This window comes from Pongo pygmaeus, chromosome 2 (genome assembly GCF_028885625.2).
Source record: "Pongo pygmaeus isolate AG05252 chromosome 2, NHGRI_mPonPyg2-v2.0_pri, whole genome shotgun sequence".
Taxonomy (NCBI): domain Eukaryota; kingdom Metazoa; phylum Chordata; class Mammalia; order Primates; family Hominidae; genus Pongo; species Pongo pygmaeus.
In genome coordinates, this window is record NC_085930.1 from 17,910,459 (window position 1) to 17,930,587 (window position 20,129).

At 34.9% G+C, this 20,129-nt stretch overlaps 1 protein-coding gene across 21 annotated transcripts in view; it reads right to left on the bottom strand.

Moving 5' to 3' along the window:
• Positions 1-513: 513 nt before the first annotated feature.
• The window catches only part of ROBO2 (roundabout guidance receptor 2), a 608,922-nt gene continuing 589,306 nt past the window's right edge, over positions 514-20,129 (bottom strand). For 6 of the 21 annotated variants that reach the window (XM_054482584.2, XM_054482582.2, XM_063661483.1 and 3 more), the window contains 3 exons: positions 15,779-15,952; positions 5,567-5,767; positions 514-4,416 (listed from right to left, as the gene is read on the bottom strand). In XM_054482584.2, coding sequence (XP_054338559.1) covers positions 4,415-4,416; positions 5,567-5,767; positions 15,779-15,952 — 377 coding nt within the window. In that variant the 3' untranslated portion in view covers positions 514-4,414. Of the gene's footprint in view, positions 4,417-5,566; positions 5,768-7,525; positions 7,799-15,778; positions 15,953-18,165; positions 18,349-20,129 lie in introns of all 21 variants that reach the window. The other 15 variants (XM_063661471.1, XM_063661473.1, XM_063661470.1 and 12 more) reach the window with 5 other exon arrangements.

Genomic DNA, 20,129 nt, shown 5'->3' on the forward strand with positions numbered 1-20,129 from the left:
ATTGAGCCTATAGTTGTACTTAGCAGTGAAAAAGAATAAAATATTTATGAAATATAATAAAATGAGGCATTTTTCTTTTCTACTCAGTCCTTGAGATAACTTTTCAACATCCAGTATAAAAACATCCAAAATAAAAGAAATTTATAATTAGCTCTTCTAAAGTAATTGAGAAAAATTCATTTTCTCTCAATTTTCATATTTACTTATACTTCCAAAAATAAGATAATTGTTTTAAATCTATCTAAAGGTCTTTATGGTATGGGGAAAGTAGCAGTGCTGATAGAATGGGGTCTATATTTCAAATGCTTGCTGTATTCTTTGTCAGGGTCTGTTAGTCACTACTAAATGTCAACACCAGTTCCTATTTATCACTATTCAAGCCATAACTGAGTGAGAAACTGAGATTATGCATTTAGTCACAAAATATTAATGCAGAGTTCTAAAAGTGGCTACCTGGTCTTTTTTGGCATGTCTACAAACAGGTTTGTTTTACATAAATGGCTTTTCTACAAATTTGAAATGTGAATATATTTTATTTTTTCCCAGTGAGTACACAATACACAATTCTTTGACAATACTATTAACCGATTTTATGCCAATTTCTTCTCTGATCTAACAACATCAAATGAAACACATTAAGATTTTGGACGCTGCTTGGTGACTTAAACAAACTACAGTTAAAAAAAAATCCATCTATAAAACAAAGTATAAAAAGTCTACCCACGGCCACAAAATCCCTTTTCTTGCAACACTTTAAAATCACAACAAATGCTTTTTAAATTATGAGATTTAAAAAAATTAGTAAATTGAACATCTTTTTTTAAAAAAAGTATGGTGTTTCATTTGAAGTACACATTATAGAGAAGCAAAACAAAAGTAATTTCACTTCTAAAATAATGTGGAAAGACATGTTGCTTTACAACAGTTCTTGCCATGTAATTCCATAAACAATATACAGAAGCAGATGAACAAATTAGTGAATATTATGTTTCTGCATATCTTTAATACTGATGCACAGTTGCTTCCCAGTAGTGAAGATAAACCACAGTTTAGAGTTCAATGGTACTGTTATCATTATATTGTCAATGGACGATTACATAAATTTATTGAATAGAAATTGGGAGGTGTTCCATCAAAGCACATTACAAACTTTCAACTCAAATCCTGTTGAAAACATATTTAAATACCCAGAGCATTAAACTATGACATAGAACACCATTAAATCTGTTTTGTACTCAACGCAAGTAAACTTGCAATGGTTTTACTTTTCTTGGTTGTGTGATACCTTATATGTTGGTTTTGAATTTTCTACATTCTCCCTTGAACTGGATTCAAATCCTGTGAAGGAATCAATTCTTTTCATGCCCCTGTACTATTGCCATCTTATTTTAAAAATCTCATAGGACATGTTTGGAAGAAGGGTAGGGCGACTCCACCTGCATACACTGGCATACCTGAGTTTGGGCACCAATAGAGCTATTTTCCCAAAGAAGACGTTTCCTGTTATGAATGAAGCTGTGCTTGTGTTGGGCATGACTGCATTGCAGCATTGCCTATGAGTGCAAGATCAGATTACATTCTCTCCCACCCAGACTTCCTTTTGCAGTCCTTATGCAGGCCTCCGTTTAAACCTGCAAGAGTGAGCTCAGTGAATTTCTAATCACATTCATTGAATCGGCTGTGAAATGAAAAACTGCTGTGGCTCTCATAGGTATTTGTATTTTTCTGTTGACATCTGACTCACACTGATTAGTAGCTTTTTACATGTAGCAAGCTGACAAAGCCTTTGATTTCTAATAATGTTTCTGAATTCTTTTGTATAGCTACAGCACTTTATCTTGCCCTCAATCTACCTGAGGGTGATATTTTGGGTGCATAATTTGACTGCCCAATGTGTTTAAAACTAGGTTTAATAGGCAACATGGACTATTCTAAAAGAACATTCCAAGTAAACACAAGCTCTGCAATGACATAATTTTAACTACAACAGTTAATTTTTATATGCTGAAGACAATCAGGAAGGTATGACGCTATGCCCACGTTATTCCAAAAGTCATCTGCACACGCATACTTCACTTTGAAGCCTTGGTTTATTAATCACCAACACCTGCCAGTTACCAGGGATCAAAGGCTATGTGTTGTATATGTAATGAACTAAAGTTTTAGACTAAACTGGGTCATACAGACACATAAAGAGGGAACACAAAACCTCTTCGAAATTTGTTTGCCTTTAAATAGAAAGAGGTTAGGTAGGGAACTGCATAAAGAGATATTTAAAGTCCTCACATCCTAGAGTTGTGAATAAGTATGTATTCACTGTTTGCAGAAACTTTTCATCTTCCTCAGTCTCTTTGTCCCAGAGAAATCACACTGCATTAGAATTCAGGCACTGATGGTAGAAAGTTGATAAAGGGTTTAATAACTGTGTCTCAGAATTCTTTTTCTCTTCAGTGAAGAAATAAATTACATGGCACCAAAAAGCTGGTGGGGCCCATGAAGAACATTACATTCTATACTTGCCTGTGCTGATGCAGTCTTAGGGAATAAAAAAGATGGAAATGTTTAATTATGTCATCCCTTTGTTATAACGACATGACATAAATTGGTTACTGAGCCAATAATGCGTGGAGTGTGAATTGTCACTCAAAGGGGTCCCATATTTTAGAACTGATCCTAATTAAGTTGAACATTCTTAGAAGAGTACCAACAACTGAACTTATCATAGGACAAATTTGAGAAAGTATAGACAGAAATAAAATTTAAGATTGTGTAGGAAATACGTGGGAAAATGTCACAAGTGAGAATTTCAGGAAGGTCCTCTTCTACTTGACTGACTATACATGTACAGTAGCTAACATACATTTCAAAGTCACATTTATTCTGAGCATACATGACTAATGTTCAGGAACTTCTTGTTGTCAAAGTCGTGGAAACAAATGAGGCAGGACAATTATTAATGTCCACTTACAAGGTCTGGTTTTATTTAAAAAGTTTGTAAACATGCATTTTTTTTCTCCTTTTAAATTTGTCTTTTCAATTTCCTTATTCAAAATGGGTCAAACGTATTTTAGTTGGAAGCCAATTTCTGAGAATGTACCATAAAATATTTATTCCAATAAATCTACTTACTGTGAACTGAACATACTCTCGGCGCTGCTTTTTAAGCACGTACAATTTGGCTATACATTGGGTGGCATAAACTTCACTTCTTAATCAAATAAAACACAAATTGTATATAGACTGTATTATTTTTTAAGTCATGAATTTAAGTGATGCAGCTCTATCCTCTAGTGTGTACTGTACATGTATTAGAAAGATGAAATGAGATATTGCAATAGAGTTTATATTTGGAAACAGCCCGAGTATGCCCTAATAATAAATTGCTTCTTTAACTATTTGCTAGATATTCTAGAGTTCTTTTGTTCGTTTCCTTGGGGAACTTCATATTATATTCTGACTTAATGAGTTGGAGAGCTTAATTATGATAATGCAGAAAATGTTTTTAAAAAACTGTAATATAAATACAGCTCTTGCAAAACACCTTAATTTCCTCTTGCTTATTGTAATTCTCAGATGGGTCAATTACAATGACAGGTAAAATTGATTCTAAATAAAACTTTAATTTCTTTTTTTAAGCAAATTTGTTACGTCTTTGCTACCTGCATACTTTAATGCATATTCAGTCTTAAGACTTAAACTACTTTTTTTGACCCCTGCTTTTGTCAATAGTAAAAGCCATCTTTCTACTATTTTTTTTATTGACTCAGTCCCTGACATTCAAATAAGACTTTGCCAACACCACTGTTCCTTTGCATCTTCCTATTTCTACACCCCAACTGAAAACCATCTAACATGATTTGTTACAGCCATCATTATCCAATCTAGCTTACAGTACAGAAACTCCCTTCACATTCAGTCTTTTTCTTCATGTCATGAGGAGTAGAGATTTGTGCTTATCACCAAATAAAATTGCAGTGCAAAATTTAAACATAAAAGTTACACAATTAAAAGTTAATATATGGCACCACAGCCTATTAATTCACATATAGTACAACAGACCAATAAGAACAGACAATAATATGAACAGAGCTAAAAAGAGTGAGCTTGCATAGCAATGCACAAAAGAAATTATATACAGAGGAAAATCCTTTTCTTCCTGTTGGGCGAGTTTTGTTTTCTTTCTTTTTTATATACTCCTGACAAGAAAGAGTTAAGGTGGGTGGTGTACTTAAGAGAAGAACACGATTAAAATATCTGTGGGATATGTGTGGCTGTGTGTCTTTACATTGCATTTACAGTTCTTTTAATAGTACATAAATAAAGAAATTGTTCATTGCACTGTTTAGTGTCATCACTTCCATGAGTTCGGACCTGATGGTCCTTCAGAGCAGCTTTGTATGTCTCCTCTCATTTACTCTAAAAAGAGAGAAAAAAATAGAAATAAAATGTAAATTAAGCATTCTACTTTTCCGACCAGCATAACAAAAAGCAAAGCAAACAGATAATCAATGAAAATAAGGTCTTCAGATAGATGAGTTTGTGAATTTAAGTAATTTTACTTGAAGGAGATGATCAAAGAGTAAAAGAAAAGAAAACACTATAGAATTTGGAAATTTAAACACCCAGTAGAACTATTTTGGTACTCCTGTGAGTCTGTCATTACTTCAAAAACACGTTAAAGAAAAATTCAAGTAGTTATGAATCAAATTAAAATTATAAAAAAATGTTAATAATAGATTAGCAATAGTCAACAACAATGACAACTGAGATCAATAAAGAAATTTATAATTTTGAAATTATTTCTCTTTTCATCACGTCACAGAATCTTCCAAACAATCTGTGATGTGAAGATAATGGTAATGCTATTTTTCTGATGAGGCAGTTAAAAATATTCGGCAAATATGTTTCTGATAATGAAAAGCTGTATTGGTAACTTTCCTGAGGAAATTAACACAAGGAGCTCAATATTTTTTGCTGTGACATTCTTAACTTTCCCTATTACCTAGTATCTTACATTTAGAAAAATTATTATACTAACTACCTATGCCAGTTTTCATTCATAAATGGAAATTTATTTATAAAATGTTATTGTCGTCAAAACATTACAATTTAATTAAAAATCAAAGATCAACTCTTCAAGGGTGACTACCCAAATTTAAAAAATAAATAAAGAGTAACTTGAAAATGAAGCATTCCTTAGGAGTTTCTTTAAAACTACCAAAAGGCCAGTGTCTCCATTTCTTTATTGTGTTCAGTTAAAAAGGCAAAGAAAATGATAAACACACTATATTTAATTTCACTTATAAGTGTTAAGACAACTTGCCTAACTTAAAACAATTTTTATTGCATAAATCCAACTTGAAATAGCAGAAACATTTATAAAAATGGACTGCAATAAATATAGCAATGGCCTAAGTTATGACCAAACTTGTTGAAAATTGCAATTGATTGTTTTCGTAGCAGAGCAGGTTTTCTATTAATCTGAAATTTGTTTAATATGGCAATGTTATTAACCCAAGATTCTTTCTGAATCACGATAGCCTTTTAAATGACCTGCAGCACTTACATAATTCACCTGTAAACTGTCCTTGACTGTTGGAGCCCATATATCCTATGTCAAGAAGGTCGCTGGCATTGCGCTGATGGCCTGCTCTCAACACCTCGGTTTTCCTAGGTCCAGTGGATCCCTTAGAAGAAGCTGTTCCTGATGAGCTGTGGCCACCTGGAGATGGGAAGCTGGGCTTGCTATAGGGCACCAAGGCCTCCTCTGAAAAAGAAAAAAAACCCAGAGGCTAAATTGAACAGCAACATGGAGGCAAACTAAACTTAACTCTTAAATATTACACTGTGAATGGCCTACTTTACCATTTCATTCTTTAGTAAAATTAAAATTATGAAGTTTAATCAGGACCGGATATTAAAGAAATTTCTATGTGCAAGCAACATTTCCTACAATAGGAACCAAAGCAAAATTAAATTAAAAGAGATCTTGGGATAAGTACACAATGTTATATATTATTTGCAAGATTTAAATTCATTATAAAAGAGAGCTGCATACAATGAAATACAGTTTAACAAAAGCATATCTGAGAATAATTTCTAAAGTTCAATGAGGCTCCAATTTAATTTTCCCATTAAGATTAAAGAAACATGTTTTTTGTTTCAGCTTAAATTATGGCAACATTTTCTCAATTGATTTAGATAAAGAACTATATATTAGTTAAATAAGCTTTTAAAATTTATGTTGCTTTTTGAGACAGAAATACATTATTTAAAGGGCTATGTATTTCCTTAAAAGTAAAAGAGAAACTCACACATTTAAATAAATAATATGCTAATTTTTTTTACAGATTGTCTCTCTACAAATAACTCATGACATATGTTACAAATAATTACTCAATAGTTCAAAAATTGTTTTTCCTTTCCCTCTCTATTCTCATTGCTCCCTCTCCACACCCCATCCCTTCTGTTTTTCACTTTCTTTCTATGTATGGGCTATTATTCTATGATTAATGCTGACTGAATTTACTATTTCTCCCCTTACATAGTCTTTAATGACAAGAACCACATGATTTTTCTCTCACAGCCTGAATGGTGTAACCTTTCTAAATGTTTCACTAAACCCAGATATTAAAATTGTCATCTACTGGCCCTTGCACAAATGACATTTTCCAAAAACTTGAGCACCAAGTTGTGACAAAATGTAGTTATGGGAAATGCATGGAGACAGGTCTATCTACAACACATTAAGTCCAAATGAATAAGTGAAAAGACATTTTTTCAAAGATTGTGTGTATGTGTATGTGTGTGTTTCAATACTCAATGAATCCTGACATGAGATGTCTCAGAAAATGCGTTTATAAAACAGGCTCCCCACCTCCCGCGCCACACCGCCCCCCCAAAAAAATCTAACTACAAACAATGAAATTTATTTCTGTGACATTTCCAGGAAGCTTGATTTATAAAAAGGAGCATTTCCCATAGACGGATTAACAACCAACTAAATCAATCAACTGATTAACAGTTGGAGAAAGTGCAAGCCCAGTATAACTTTATCTAACTTGAGGATCTGTGATTGGGCATTTTTCTGCAACTTTGTAATTTTAATGAATTCACGTATTTGATGTGAGTTCTCCTTTCGAATGACTGGTTATTTCAGTCAAAATGAACAAACTTGCTAAAGGCAGAGATTAAACTGACAGAAAAGATTAAATTTAGCGATCTTTAAAGTACTCAATATAAACATTAATAGGCCAAAAAATAAAATTTTCTACTGAGCCGTTTAGATGAAGCCTGGAAGTCTCTTGGGATCAAAGACCCTATGGAGAGGTTGACTGAGGAGCAATGCCCGTTGGAATCAGCCTTAAGGCATGTACTGGTAAACTCTGCTAAGGAATTCCAAATTCCATTACTGATTGAAGGCAAATATTTTTCAGATGCCCTTAAACAACTGCCATTTCTAGAATACCTGGTAGGAAAAGAAATGGTAACAGTCCACACTTTCTTGGGACTGTGCAGAACACACCTGATCCGACACCTTGTTTGTGTGGGGCTTTCCGTATATCTTCTTGTCGTTCTGTGGAGCTTATCCATTCCTGGGTTTGTCGCTGCCACTCTAGGGAGGTTCTAGCTGGACAATCCAGTGAGCTCTTTGTGTCTTCTAAGCTGGATGCATGTTGTCTCTCTAGAGAGCTTCCTTTTCTCTCTGCTGAGTTTTCCACGTTACCAGCCTGCTGGCTCGGGCCTATTTGCTGCCTTAAACCCTGACCTGGCGGGGGATCTGGTGGTGGTGGAAGATCTAAAAATTTTGAATAATGTTTAGAATGGACTAAAATTTAATGAAAAATACAGGTTTTAGTTCAAGTTGAAGAAAATCTTTGCCCTCATACAGGTATTACCCATACAAAAGAAATTTGGGGAAAATAAAAGTCAATTATTTATTTCCAAAGCTCATATTATTGCTCTCTCTGCTGTCTTTTGGCCATAGCATCATTGAAACAAAATTGACTAGTTTTATTCAACAGTTGAATGTGGAAAGTGTTTTCAGTTGCATATTGAGGCTATCATTCAAGGTGTAAAGGGCAGTTCATTGTTTCTATTCCATCCATTCCAACCCTCCTTCCCCAAAGTAGAAATACCATGACACAAAATAAGATCACTAGAAATTCCAGAAGCTGTACTAATAAACGGCCCCAAGAACAAAAGCTCTCCTGCCAATCTCCAAAGGGAATGTCACCCTCGGGAAATTTAGAACTATATGCTGTGTCATATGCAACATATGACTGCCTTTACCCGTGTATGTGGCACATTTAACAACATTAAACTAACATTTATTAAATGCAATTAACATTCTGCTTGACAACCAATGCTGGCTGTTCGTTTCATGAGTCAGCTAATGAGTTACAACTAATATATTATAATCTTCCAATGTATTAATTTTAATAAGTAATAACCGATGTTCAGAGTAAAGATTGAATGTGTTTTATGGGGCTAGAGAAGACAATGCGTCACAGAAATTTGCGATAGAGTAGAAGAGATAATTTTTCAGAAAAGCTCTTTAAAGTAAATATCAGATAGGAAAAAATTTAAGGTTCCAGTATCAACTCCCTTTTCATCTCTCTTTGATTAACTCTTCAGATCATAATACCTTTATATTTTGTATGCCTTCGACTGTGAAATCATAGTTCTTTCTCTCTTTTAAGTATGTATTAGTTCTGAAATTACTTTGCTGAAGATTTTGAAATCTTCTGAACATCAATTTGTATCATTTTCTTCTCATTTTTCTTGCATGCTATTGTAAACTTCTTTGTTCATCCTTAGAATATTGGTAATTATATTATTTTTTCATAAAGACCAAATATCATATAAAATATACATTTATTTCATTAATAGAGGATATTGTACATAATGTAGTCAATTATTTCTGATGCCATTTTTGTAAATGTATTCTGTTGTCTCTAATAATATTCTGTTTGTGAAATTTAGAAGAGAAAAGTATAAATTTCTTGTAGACAAAAGATAGCTTCCTTAACAGTCAGCTAAGCCTCTCCTTTCAAAAAACTTCAAGAACCTTTACACTCTCTTTTATGAGCAAAGTGATACTAATCTGCATTGGACTGATAATGTTGGTCTCTGGAGCATCTCCTCTGAGTTCCTAAGTTGGAGCAGCATTACCAGTTCTTACATATGTCCTCATGTTAAATTATGAATTGCTAATAACTGAAGGGAACAGGGTCTCTGTTTGGGAGGATAAAGTTGCATTTGGAATATTTTTCCAAAATGAAGAGCTAATCCAATATTGAGATATCTGTTTGTTGGATAATCCAATGAGTTTGGTGTTTCCTTCATATTCGATAGTACTGACTTCCTTCACTATATGTTATTATAAATGCAAATTAATTATTTCATTTGATTTATTGAACTTAGACTGCCAGTGAGGAGAAATTATTCTATTTTCTTCCAAAATAACTTATCTTGTCATTGATTTTTATTCTCCATCAGAGCAGCTTAATTTTTAAAATGGCCAAAACGGCATCTGCTTATGCCAGCTAAAATTCTGATTATTATTTAATTTAACCTAAAATTACATAGCTTCATAAGTAATATCCTTGGAGTTTGTATATTTTAAGAAGAAAGGACATTACATGCACATTGAAATAAACTAATTGGAAAAAGAAATGGGATTAAGAATGGTTTTTTGAAAAATAAAAGTATGTAATCAAATACATTTACTTAAATTAAATTTATTATTCATTTCTATGTTGATTCATTTCCACTAAATCAATTCACTATAAAGTCTCTTACTGGCCTACTGAGGATTAGCTCTTTTCAGGCACACAACAGTCCAGTGAGATAGGTGCCACTATTACCTTCTGTTTTTAGACTAGAAAATGAAGGCACAAAGAAATTAAAAATCTCCAGGTTGGATCTTTCCTCCCATAAACTCCAGACTCATGTAACCAGATCTACACTGGACAGTTCCACTTAGGTGTTTAGAAAGCTTCTCAAATTTCATGTATCAAAACTCAGCTCTAGTTCATCCTATATAAAATATGCGACCAGGCGCGGTGACTCACGCCTGTAATCCCAGCACTTTGAGAGGCCGAGGAGGGCGGATCACAGGGTCAGGAGATCGAGACCATCCTGGCTAACATGGTGAAACCCCGTCTCTACTAAAAACACAAAAAATCAGCCGGGCGTGGTGGCGGCGCCTGTGGTCCCAGCTACTCAGGAGGCTGAGGCAGGAGAATGGCGTGAACCCGGGAGGCAGAGCTTGCAGTGAGCCGAGATCGCACCCCTGCACTCCAGCCCGGGCGACAGAGCCAGACTCTGTCTCAAAAAAAAAAAAAAAAAAAAAAAAAAATGCTTCCTCTGCAGTGTTTCTTCTCTCGATTGGTCACAGTTACATTCTACAAGTTAGCCAAAATTTCAGAGTAATGTGATTTGCCTTCTTTATGGCCTACGTTAATTTCATAACAACTCCTGTTAGCTCTACCTCCAAAATCCAACTTTTCTGAACACTGCCGTTGATTCTCCTTTGGCATGAACCACCATCATCTATTCCCTAGGTAGCCTCCACAATCTCCACCTTGCCTCATTTAGTACATCTCAACACAGACGCTAGAATGACTTTTTAAAAAATAAACAAATAAATAAGGTCATGTCACTTCCCTGCCTGAAACACACACACGTGCATGCACACATGCACACATATACACATATACACACATATATACACATGCACACATATACACACCCCGTCCAGTGGTTTACCATTCACAGGAAGAGCCAATGTCATTATGGTAGCTTAAAGGTCTCACAAACACTAGCCTTTGTTTGCTTGCCTGGCTTTGTATTCTATCTTCTTTCTCTCTCTGCTGCAGTCATATCGTTCCCTTTCCTTTTTATCAAATAAGTCTCAGGCTTTCACTTGCCATTCTCATTTCCTGGAATAACCTTTCCTCAGATATCAGCATTACTCTTTTGCTTGTTATTCCAGTCTTTTCTCAAATGCTGCCTTCCTGGTGAGGCCTTCCCCGATCACTCTACTTAAAAATACTTCCTCCCTACACCTATACTTCTCAACTCCCTTCCCTTTGTTTTTTCCCCATAACATTGATCACCATCTTACTTATGTGTTCATGTATGTACTTAGGGTGGTCTTTATCTATCTTCCCCAACTAAAATATAAAAAGGCAGGGAATTTTGTCTGTTTGGCTTCCATTGTCTATTATGTGCTATATACTTAATAAGTACTTGAGTGAATAGATTAATTAATATGTAAATTTATTTGCTCAAAGGCCAAAGCTAGTATGTGGCAGAGCTGAGAAAGAGCCCCTTCTCTGAACAGGACATTAAGAACTAGGGGAAAGGGGCCGGGCATGGTGGCTCATGCCTATAATCCCGGCATTTGGGAGGTGGATGTGGGCAGATAGCCTGAGGTCAGAAGTTCGAGACTAGCCTGGCCAACATGGTGAAACCCTGTCTCTACCAAAAATACAAAATTTGCTGGGTGTGGTGGTGCACGCCTGTAATCCCAGCTACTCGGGAAGCTGAGGCAGGAGAATCGCTTGAACCCGGAAGGCGGGAGTTACAGTGAGCTGAGATCGCACCATTGCGCTCCAGCCTGGGTGACAGCAGCAAATCTCCCTCTCAAAAAAAAAAAAAAAAAAAAAGCTAGGTGAAAGGGAGAATAGGCTGAAAATAAATTATCTAGGAAAAACAGGTTGATGGATAGACAGATCTATCTTCCTTTTTTAGCATTGGTTAATATATTGGCTTCCAAGGGTATTCTTTGATTTATAAGACAAATGGAATACAAGATTTGGACTCAGCAATGCCTGCTTTGGAGAAACTTTACAAAAGGGAGAAGAATGTGTGTGTGGGTTTTTCAGTCTTTAGGATACAGACTGACATTTCCCACCATTCATAATCTCTCTTATGGGACACAGGGAAGGCTGCTTTCTCACCCCAGTAGTTAGTTTGACACCACGTGGCAGAGTTGTGTTCAAAGAAATAGAAGTGATGTGTGCCACTTGCCATTACAACCTCCCAAAAACCACTCATGTTCTGTCTTCCCCTCAGAAACCATAAAGATCTGATCTAGAAAATGATGGTATCCCAGTGCTAAAAAGGCCTACATCTTTACAATACTGCGTAGAAGACAGCAAACACTATTGTAAAATCTATAATGCAAAAGGTTTATTGTAAAATGTCTGTACACTCAATGCTGCTAAGCATCAGGCTTCCCAAAAAGAACAACTTGATTTTTACATAAAAAGTTATGAAATTATTTCTGACATATGGATCCAAACCATATAAATGCTATGGCATATGCATTTGCTACAAAATAACAATGTTCTTAAGGATAACCTGTAGAGCACCATCCAAAATAAATGTCTTTGCACTGTATCATAATTAAAATGGCTTTGGATTAAGCACTTGGGAAGATACGTGGGCTGAAATTTCCTTTGCTATATCACTACTTCTAAAATTTATCATTTTCTAATAACACATAATCCATAACCCCTTCTTGAAATGCTGGCAATTTTGAAAATTTACAAACTTATTTATTTTTTAGAAAGATAAGCAATATATTGATCATACTTTAAAGTAGGAGGTAGCTTGCTTTAAGGAAACATTCTGAAAAAGCTTGCGATAAAAGTGTTTTAGGAAAAAAGAGATCTCTACTTTGTTGATTTATATTTTATGTCTTCCACATATTCTGAATATTATCTTCAAACATTTCTGGAAAACCACAGAAAATTCTATACCTAGACATTTTTCTCTTACCACAATATTCGCAACAGAAAGAATATACAAAATTATCAATTACTAGATTTATAACTAGCAATTCAGTGAAAGTAGTCCTTTTTTATTTACGAAGAATTAGATCAACACTACAAATAGTTTTAAGTGCTCAGCTAATCTTCTGAACATATAAGGCAGAAAGGCAGTGGTGACCATTTTTACTCACCACAGAATACACATTTATAGAGACTCAAAAATCTCAATTCTACTCTTAACCTTCATATTCCATTGAAAACAAAGGAAGCAGGAAAGATGAGTAAACCGGAAAGTATGTACAACAATATATTTGGCTTTTTAAGTCCTCTTACCTTTGCAAGATGACAAAAGAAAGCACAAATAGGGCTGCAGGATTGGATACTCCCTTCCCCAAACTAATAAAAAACAAATGCTGGCCGGGCGCGGTGGCTCACGCCTGTCATCCCAGCACTTTGGGAGGCCGAGGCGGGCGGATCACGAGGTCAGGTGATCGAGACCATCCTGGCTAACACGGTGAAACCCCGTCTCTACTAAAAATACAAAAAATTAGCCGGGCGTGGTGGCGGCGCCTGTGGTCCCAGCTACTCGGGAGGCTGAGGCAGGAGAATGGCGGGAACCCGGGAGGCGGAGCTTGTAGTGAGCCGAGATGGCGCCACCGCACTCCAGCCTGGGGGACAGAGCGAGACTCCGTCTCAAAACAAACAAACAAAAAAAACCAAAAAACAAAACAAAAAAAATGCTTTTCTTCTTTTTCAACTAAGCTTCATTCTGTCCTATAATGATAAGTGTAAGTGTGCTAAGGACTAGGTCATAGCTTCTCCAAGATAATTATACTTTAGATTCACTTGTGGAGCTTTAAAATTACCTAACTGGGTTTCACCCCAGAATAATTAAATCTGAATATCTAGGGTATATTTTAAGAGCTTCCCAGATGGTTCTAATGTGCAGTTTTTAAAAGCTTATCCTTTTGGTGTTTCACTCAACTATGTTAGGATAATGTTTGTGTGCTTATAGGGTACAGTGCTGAAAAGGAAAAAGAAATTTACCTTTCAATCTGACATTGTACTAGACATTTTAAATATGTGTTACATATCCTTAGAATATAACTTCAGGATACATATTTTAATTCATTCTTTAAAAGATATAAGAATTAAATTAAAAATACGGGAAATAGATTATATTCTGTAAAGCTAATGAAATACTCATTATCAAACATGGATATCTTCCAGTAATATTGTGTTTCCTGAAACTAAGTGTTTAAGCAAATATTCAAATATTGGATGCTATATATAAATGAAAAGATTGAGCTAGATCAGCAAACTATGGCCCATGGGCCAAATCCAGTCACTGCCCATTTTGTGAATGATGTTTTATTGGAAGTCAGTCATTTCCATTATTCTACTTTTCTTTTCCTTCTGTCTTTTTTTTTTTTTTTTTTTTAGTAGGAGTCTTGCTCTGTTGCCCAGGCTGGAATGCAGTGGTGTGATCTCAGCTCATTGCAACCTCTGACTCCCTGGTTCAAGCGATTTTCCTGCCTCAGCCTCCCAAGCAGCTGGGATTACAGGCACGCGCCACCACGCTCAGCTAATTTTTGTACTTTTAGTAGAGAGGGGGTTTCACCATATTGACCAAGATGGTTTTGATCTTCTGACCTTGTGATCTGCCCGCCTCAGCCTCCTAAAGTGCTGGGATTACAGGCTACATGAGCCACCGTGCCTGGCCTATTCTACTTTTCTTATAGCTGCAGTCATACAACAATGGCAACGTTGAGTAGTTGTGACGGAGATCATATGTCCCAAAAGCCAAAGATATTTACTATGCAGACTTTAATAGAAGTTTACTGACCCTTTGCTAGAGTCTGGATGTTTGTGTACCCCCAAAATTCATATGTTAAAATCCTAATCCCCAATGTGATGATATCGGGAGTGCAGCCTTTGGAAGGTGATTAGATGATGAGGGTGGGGTCCTCGTGAAGGAATGAGCACCCTGTAAAACACACCCCAGAAAGAACCTTGTTCCTTCCACTATGTGAGCATACAATGAAGAGGCACCCTCTATGAACCAGAAAGTGGGTCCTCACCAGACACCAAGTCTGCCAGTGCCTTGATCTTAGACTTTGCAGAGTCCAGATTTGTGGAGAAAATTTCTGTTGTTTGGAATCTACCAGCTTATGGTACAGTCATATGTCACTTAATGATGGAGGTAAGTTCTGAGAAATGTGGTGTTAGGTGATTTCGTTGTTATGCAAGTGTCATGTAGTATATTTACACAAACATAGATGGTATAGCTGACTACATACCATTGATCTGGGGTAAAAATCTGTGCAACATGTTTCTGTACTGAATGCTATAGGCAGTTATAACACAATGGTAAATATTTGTGTATTTAAACAGAAAAGGTACAGCATGAATATGGTATTATAGCCTTATGGCACCACAGTCTTATATGCAGTCTGTCATTGACTGAAACATTATCATATAATGCATGACTATTTTTTTATAGCAGCCCAGACAGACTAAGACACTCTTCAACTACTGTAGCCTGATTTTGGCTCCGAAATTTGTGACTAAAAAATTACTAAATCATTTCAAAAAGTCTTTTTTTTTCCCAAAAGTGAAATACCAGCTAAGATATTGTAATTTAATATTATAAAAGTTCTGATACTCTAAGTGCACATGCAACTTATGTTCTTTCCTAGTCTTAAATGCTTACTAAAAAGCATTTATGAAATATGCCAGAATGGCAAAAAAAAAAAAAAAATCAACCTCAAAAAATTGTATGGCATGTATTTCTTGAGGCTGAATAATATAGAAATAATTCTAGATTGTTTTTAAAAATGGTGTTTTATTTAAACAAGACCATATTGCCAGGTTTTTGTCTTGTTATGTAATGAGGCAATGGCTAATCTACCATGACTACATTAATCTAAGTAAATGATTGCATGGAGCACCTCTCTTCAGTGAGAAAACAAGAGTAAAGGGAAGAAACCTACCATCTGTCATTCCTTCCCTTCGATGAGGCAATGCTGGTTGTTGGTCCATCCGCCCTCCCTTGTGTTTTTTAGTGGGCCGAGGCCTCTGACTTTGACTCAGGGCTGCACTGGTATTACTGTCAGTAGAAAATGGGCTGGTAGGTCGAGGTCTTTGAGAGGAGGTAAAGGCTTTTCCTAAAATGAAAATAAAGGGAATGGGTTCTAGAGAATGTCATTATAGTACACTGATTCTGTCCTGTATCTCTGCTCTATGACTAACCTGTAAATCTACCTAGAGATAACATATGAAGATACCAAATACTGGTGCATCTCTGTAGAAAAATGTATTTTCTACATTCTCAGCTGCACGTATTTTGTTCAATTTTTAATAAGCTAACAACACCCCCACTGACCCCCCTCAAAATCAAACAAATGAACATAAAACAGATCCACCAATCCAAAACTCAATATTGCATGATTATACTTTTATTTAACCTTAACAATATTAGTGATATTTTCAAACATATATGCAAATTCATGCAGTTTTTAGTTCTTAAAATTAAAGAAGCTATTTATGAAGTATATACTGTTGTATTTGTTTAATAAAATTTCATCCTTGGAAACTTACAAAATCTCTCTGAACACAGAAAAATGTTATATAGTAATTACATCTGAAATTTTACATGAAAGGTCTGCTCAGACACATATATTAAATTGACCTTACCACTTATGCACATACACAATGAATTCTATCTCTTTTGGCAGAAACTCAATAACATCTGTGTAGAGGATAGCAGGTTAAAATCACCTTGTATATCTAGCGTGCAATAGGTATTTTCTGATTAATATTATTGTATCTGAGCAGGCTCCAATTCTCGTTGAAAAATGATATGTGCTGTGTCCTTTTCTTGTGGTTTAGAGTAGGTATACAGGGAAATTCATTCTGGGAAAAGGTTAGCTAATAAATTTTCAACAACTTATGATTTTAATACCATGTTTATTATAGTAACAGAGGCCTGGTTTATGTGTATGCATTTATTCTCCTGTGTATGTTTTCATTTCATACGACATTATTATATGTAGTTACATTTTCTTACGTCGATGTGACATGATATTACTTAATGCTGTATTAGCTATTAGCATACATGCAGGAAATGCACTTGTGCCTTCTAATGTATTAGTTTCCTTGCACGTTCTCACTGCTCTTCTTACAGCTAATGCTGCAAAAAGCACTCAAGCAACATAAAGTTTCAGACTTACGCCTTATAATGCAAGACAATTCAAATAACAGTTCTATTACAACATAGTTTGGATGCTATTTGAAAAATAAACCTCTGCAATGCTTAGAAGATCTTTTTTATTTCATTTAAAGATAGCTAATGTATGCTCAAAAGAAACATGATGGTATAATTCCAAGAAAACTTCCAAGACTCATTTTTATAACCTGAGAGTTTAGTGAAGGGTAAAAATCTTTTTTCTTTACTATTTGATTATGGTTAAGATTTTGCAAATGTACTTAATGTTTTATTAGCTTGGTTTTTTTGCAAGTTAATTCAGTTTAATTCATATATTAGAATATTCTTATATGTATAGTTAAGAATTATACATACCAATATAAAAGCATGCATCATGCCTAAGTAATTTTGTTGCAAATGTTTACAAATTACTGATCTATTATTAATCCCACATTCTTTTTTGTGGAATGAGCAGCACTTGAAAAATTATGCAATTGTTCTTTTATATGATTACTTACCACTCTCAGAAATCAAAATTAAATTACTCTAAAGAGAAATACACAAGTAGTCATTATTTTATTCAACTTGCAAATGCAGTGGGTGTATCGTTAATTAGCATCCTTTAAGACAAATAATAAGTTATTGTATTAAAATCTTACTAGCCAAACAATTAATAAGACCATAAGCTATTTGAACTGGTAAGACCGACAGCCTTAGACCCATTCACCCCATGCTAAGGAAACCTTCCCAGAAAATGCATTTGCAGAAAGAGACGAGGCAAAGGAAAGTAATGGAGATAAAAGCTGAGTAATTTTAATCACTGGGTACATTATTAATTGTGTGAGGATTTTGCAAAGTGTGAGTTATGGAAAATTTAATGGCAATCTTAGTTGCTGCTTTGCCGTAATATAAAAAAGAAGCATATTCCAATTAATCAGCAAAGCCGTGAAGAGAAAGGAAAATAAGAGAAAGTGGTGAGGAGGAGTCTATTCTTGGCTCTGCAAAACTAGCATCAGAAGAGAATTTGGGTAATGGAGCATCCAAATTGTATTCATGCGTATTAAAGAAAGCCCTATAGTCAGACTCACTAAGGAGAAAGAACAGGAGAAAAGAGGTCAGTGTCCAAGGACAAGATTCTCTCATGCAAAAAGTGTTGACTTGGAGTCTACCAACCTGTTCTTGTAAGGCTGGTTCCATCCAGCCTAAAACCAGCTTTATCTGCTGCTGCCACCAGTGCTTGTGCAAAACTGCCGCTGGCAAAGATAGAGCCATCTGAGGAGCTACCTACACTAGATCTATGACTAGAAAAGTTACGATCCTCATCAGATGCAGAGCCCCATCCATTTACCATTGAACCTAAAAACAAATGTAGTTGTCTAGTGAGTTGTATATATTGAAAATCTCATCTGCTTGTACACACTATACTAATGAGCAAGTAGGCTGTCCTCGCTTCTTGCTTGAAGTTTCATCATGATTTCTTTAGCCAAATGCAAGTATCATGTACATTTTAAACATTTTTTGTGCAGAAGAATGAAGCTCATTTGAAACCTGTATCTGTTTGCAGCACATAAGCAAAGCATGTGCTGTACTGTTCAACTCTTACATTGTTTAAATTATTACACAATCATTTTCCAAAAGAGAGCTGCAATGTGTATTTTAAGCTACTATAATTAAGAAATGAACACTTTTAATAAAACAAACAGTGTACTTAAACTTATCAAAGACTCAGTTGAAGAAATAGTGCAAATATATTTTGAATTTAATGCAGACTGCAATGATAATCTGCATAGAAACTACACTGTATACCATAAAAGGGCAAAAACTATTTCAAGATTTTAAAATGTAAACTTAATTGCAAATAACAACAAAAATTCACAAACAAAAAATGTATAAACAATATCAAAGCAAATGAACTTAGAACATAAGAAAAAATGTATTTTAAAGAAGTTCTATTAATTTAAATGCTCTTTTTGCTTACTTTGCCTTTTAAGTTACTTAAGAACTCCAGTTTTCTCTTTAATATTAATATTTATATTAAAAAGTAACATTTATAAGGAGTATCATCAGCATTAATATGAATTTTTTCTGCAAAATGCAACATGGGAATAGAGGAAAATAATTTAAATTTTATGTTTAAAGAACTGTAAGTTGTGAAGATACTCAGAAACATTTTTTCTTAATTTTCTAGCGAGTCATTTACAATTTTATATCTTTTCTTAGACAAAAACAGACTGAGAACATAATCTCCTACTTAATAAAATTAATATTACAAGATTTATTTACGTCGGTATATCATTAATTCATGACACAAAAAAACTACCAAGTATTGCTTATCCTAAAATTGTTAGAAGAGGGGCAAAAAGTATTTGTAAGAAACCAATTCAAGATTTCTAAATAAACCAAATACATATTTACATAAAAGAGATGAAAGCCAAATGCTATAGACCGTTTAATTTTTTTTCTCTAATATTTAAGCAACAACAGAATAGTTAGGAGTGTTGCCCTGACGCAGTATTTGTAATTTTAGTCAAGAGGCCAGGATACAATGACACGGATTCATGCACTTTCAATACAGAGAAAACAGAAGCTGAACTGGTTAGAATGATCTGAGAAGTTAAAAGGGTGTTAAGTGTAGCAAAGAAAGATAGAGTTTTGATTCTGGTTGCCAAAAGCACAGAGATACACTTTTTACTTTTCAAACAAATTCCCTTGACACAGACCACTGCAAGGAAGCTGAGATAACACCAGCAACTGAGCCTCTTCTGAGAGAATCATTTCTGGGTTAATAACCACAAGTCAAGGACCAACAATCCAAAATGAAAGAAGAAATGATGCAGTAGGCTTTGCAATATAATGCTATACTAGATAAGAAAAAAAATCAAAGAAATTCAGCCAGGGGGTCACAAAAGAATACGAAACTCTGGAACTGAGGATAGTTTAAAAACATTTGAAAGCTCACTCCCAGTCCCTTCCCTGTGCTGTTTTCTGTATTTCTAAATGCCTGCTCTTGTGTTTCTAAATACCTGCTCTTACTTTCCAAATAAGCATCTCTTTAATCTTCATCTTGTTTCACTCCTAAACTCCTCCTACCTGATTTCCCTCTAGTCTCTTCTATCTTCCTCATTGCTTTCTACATT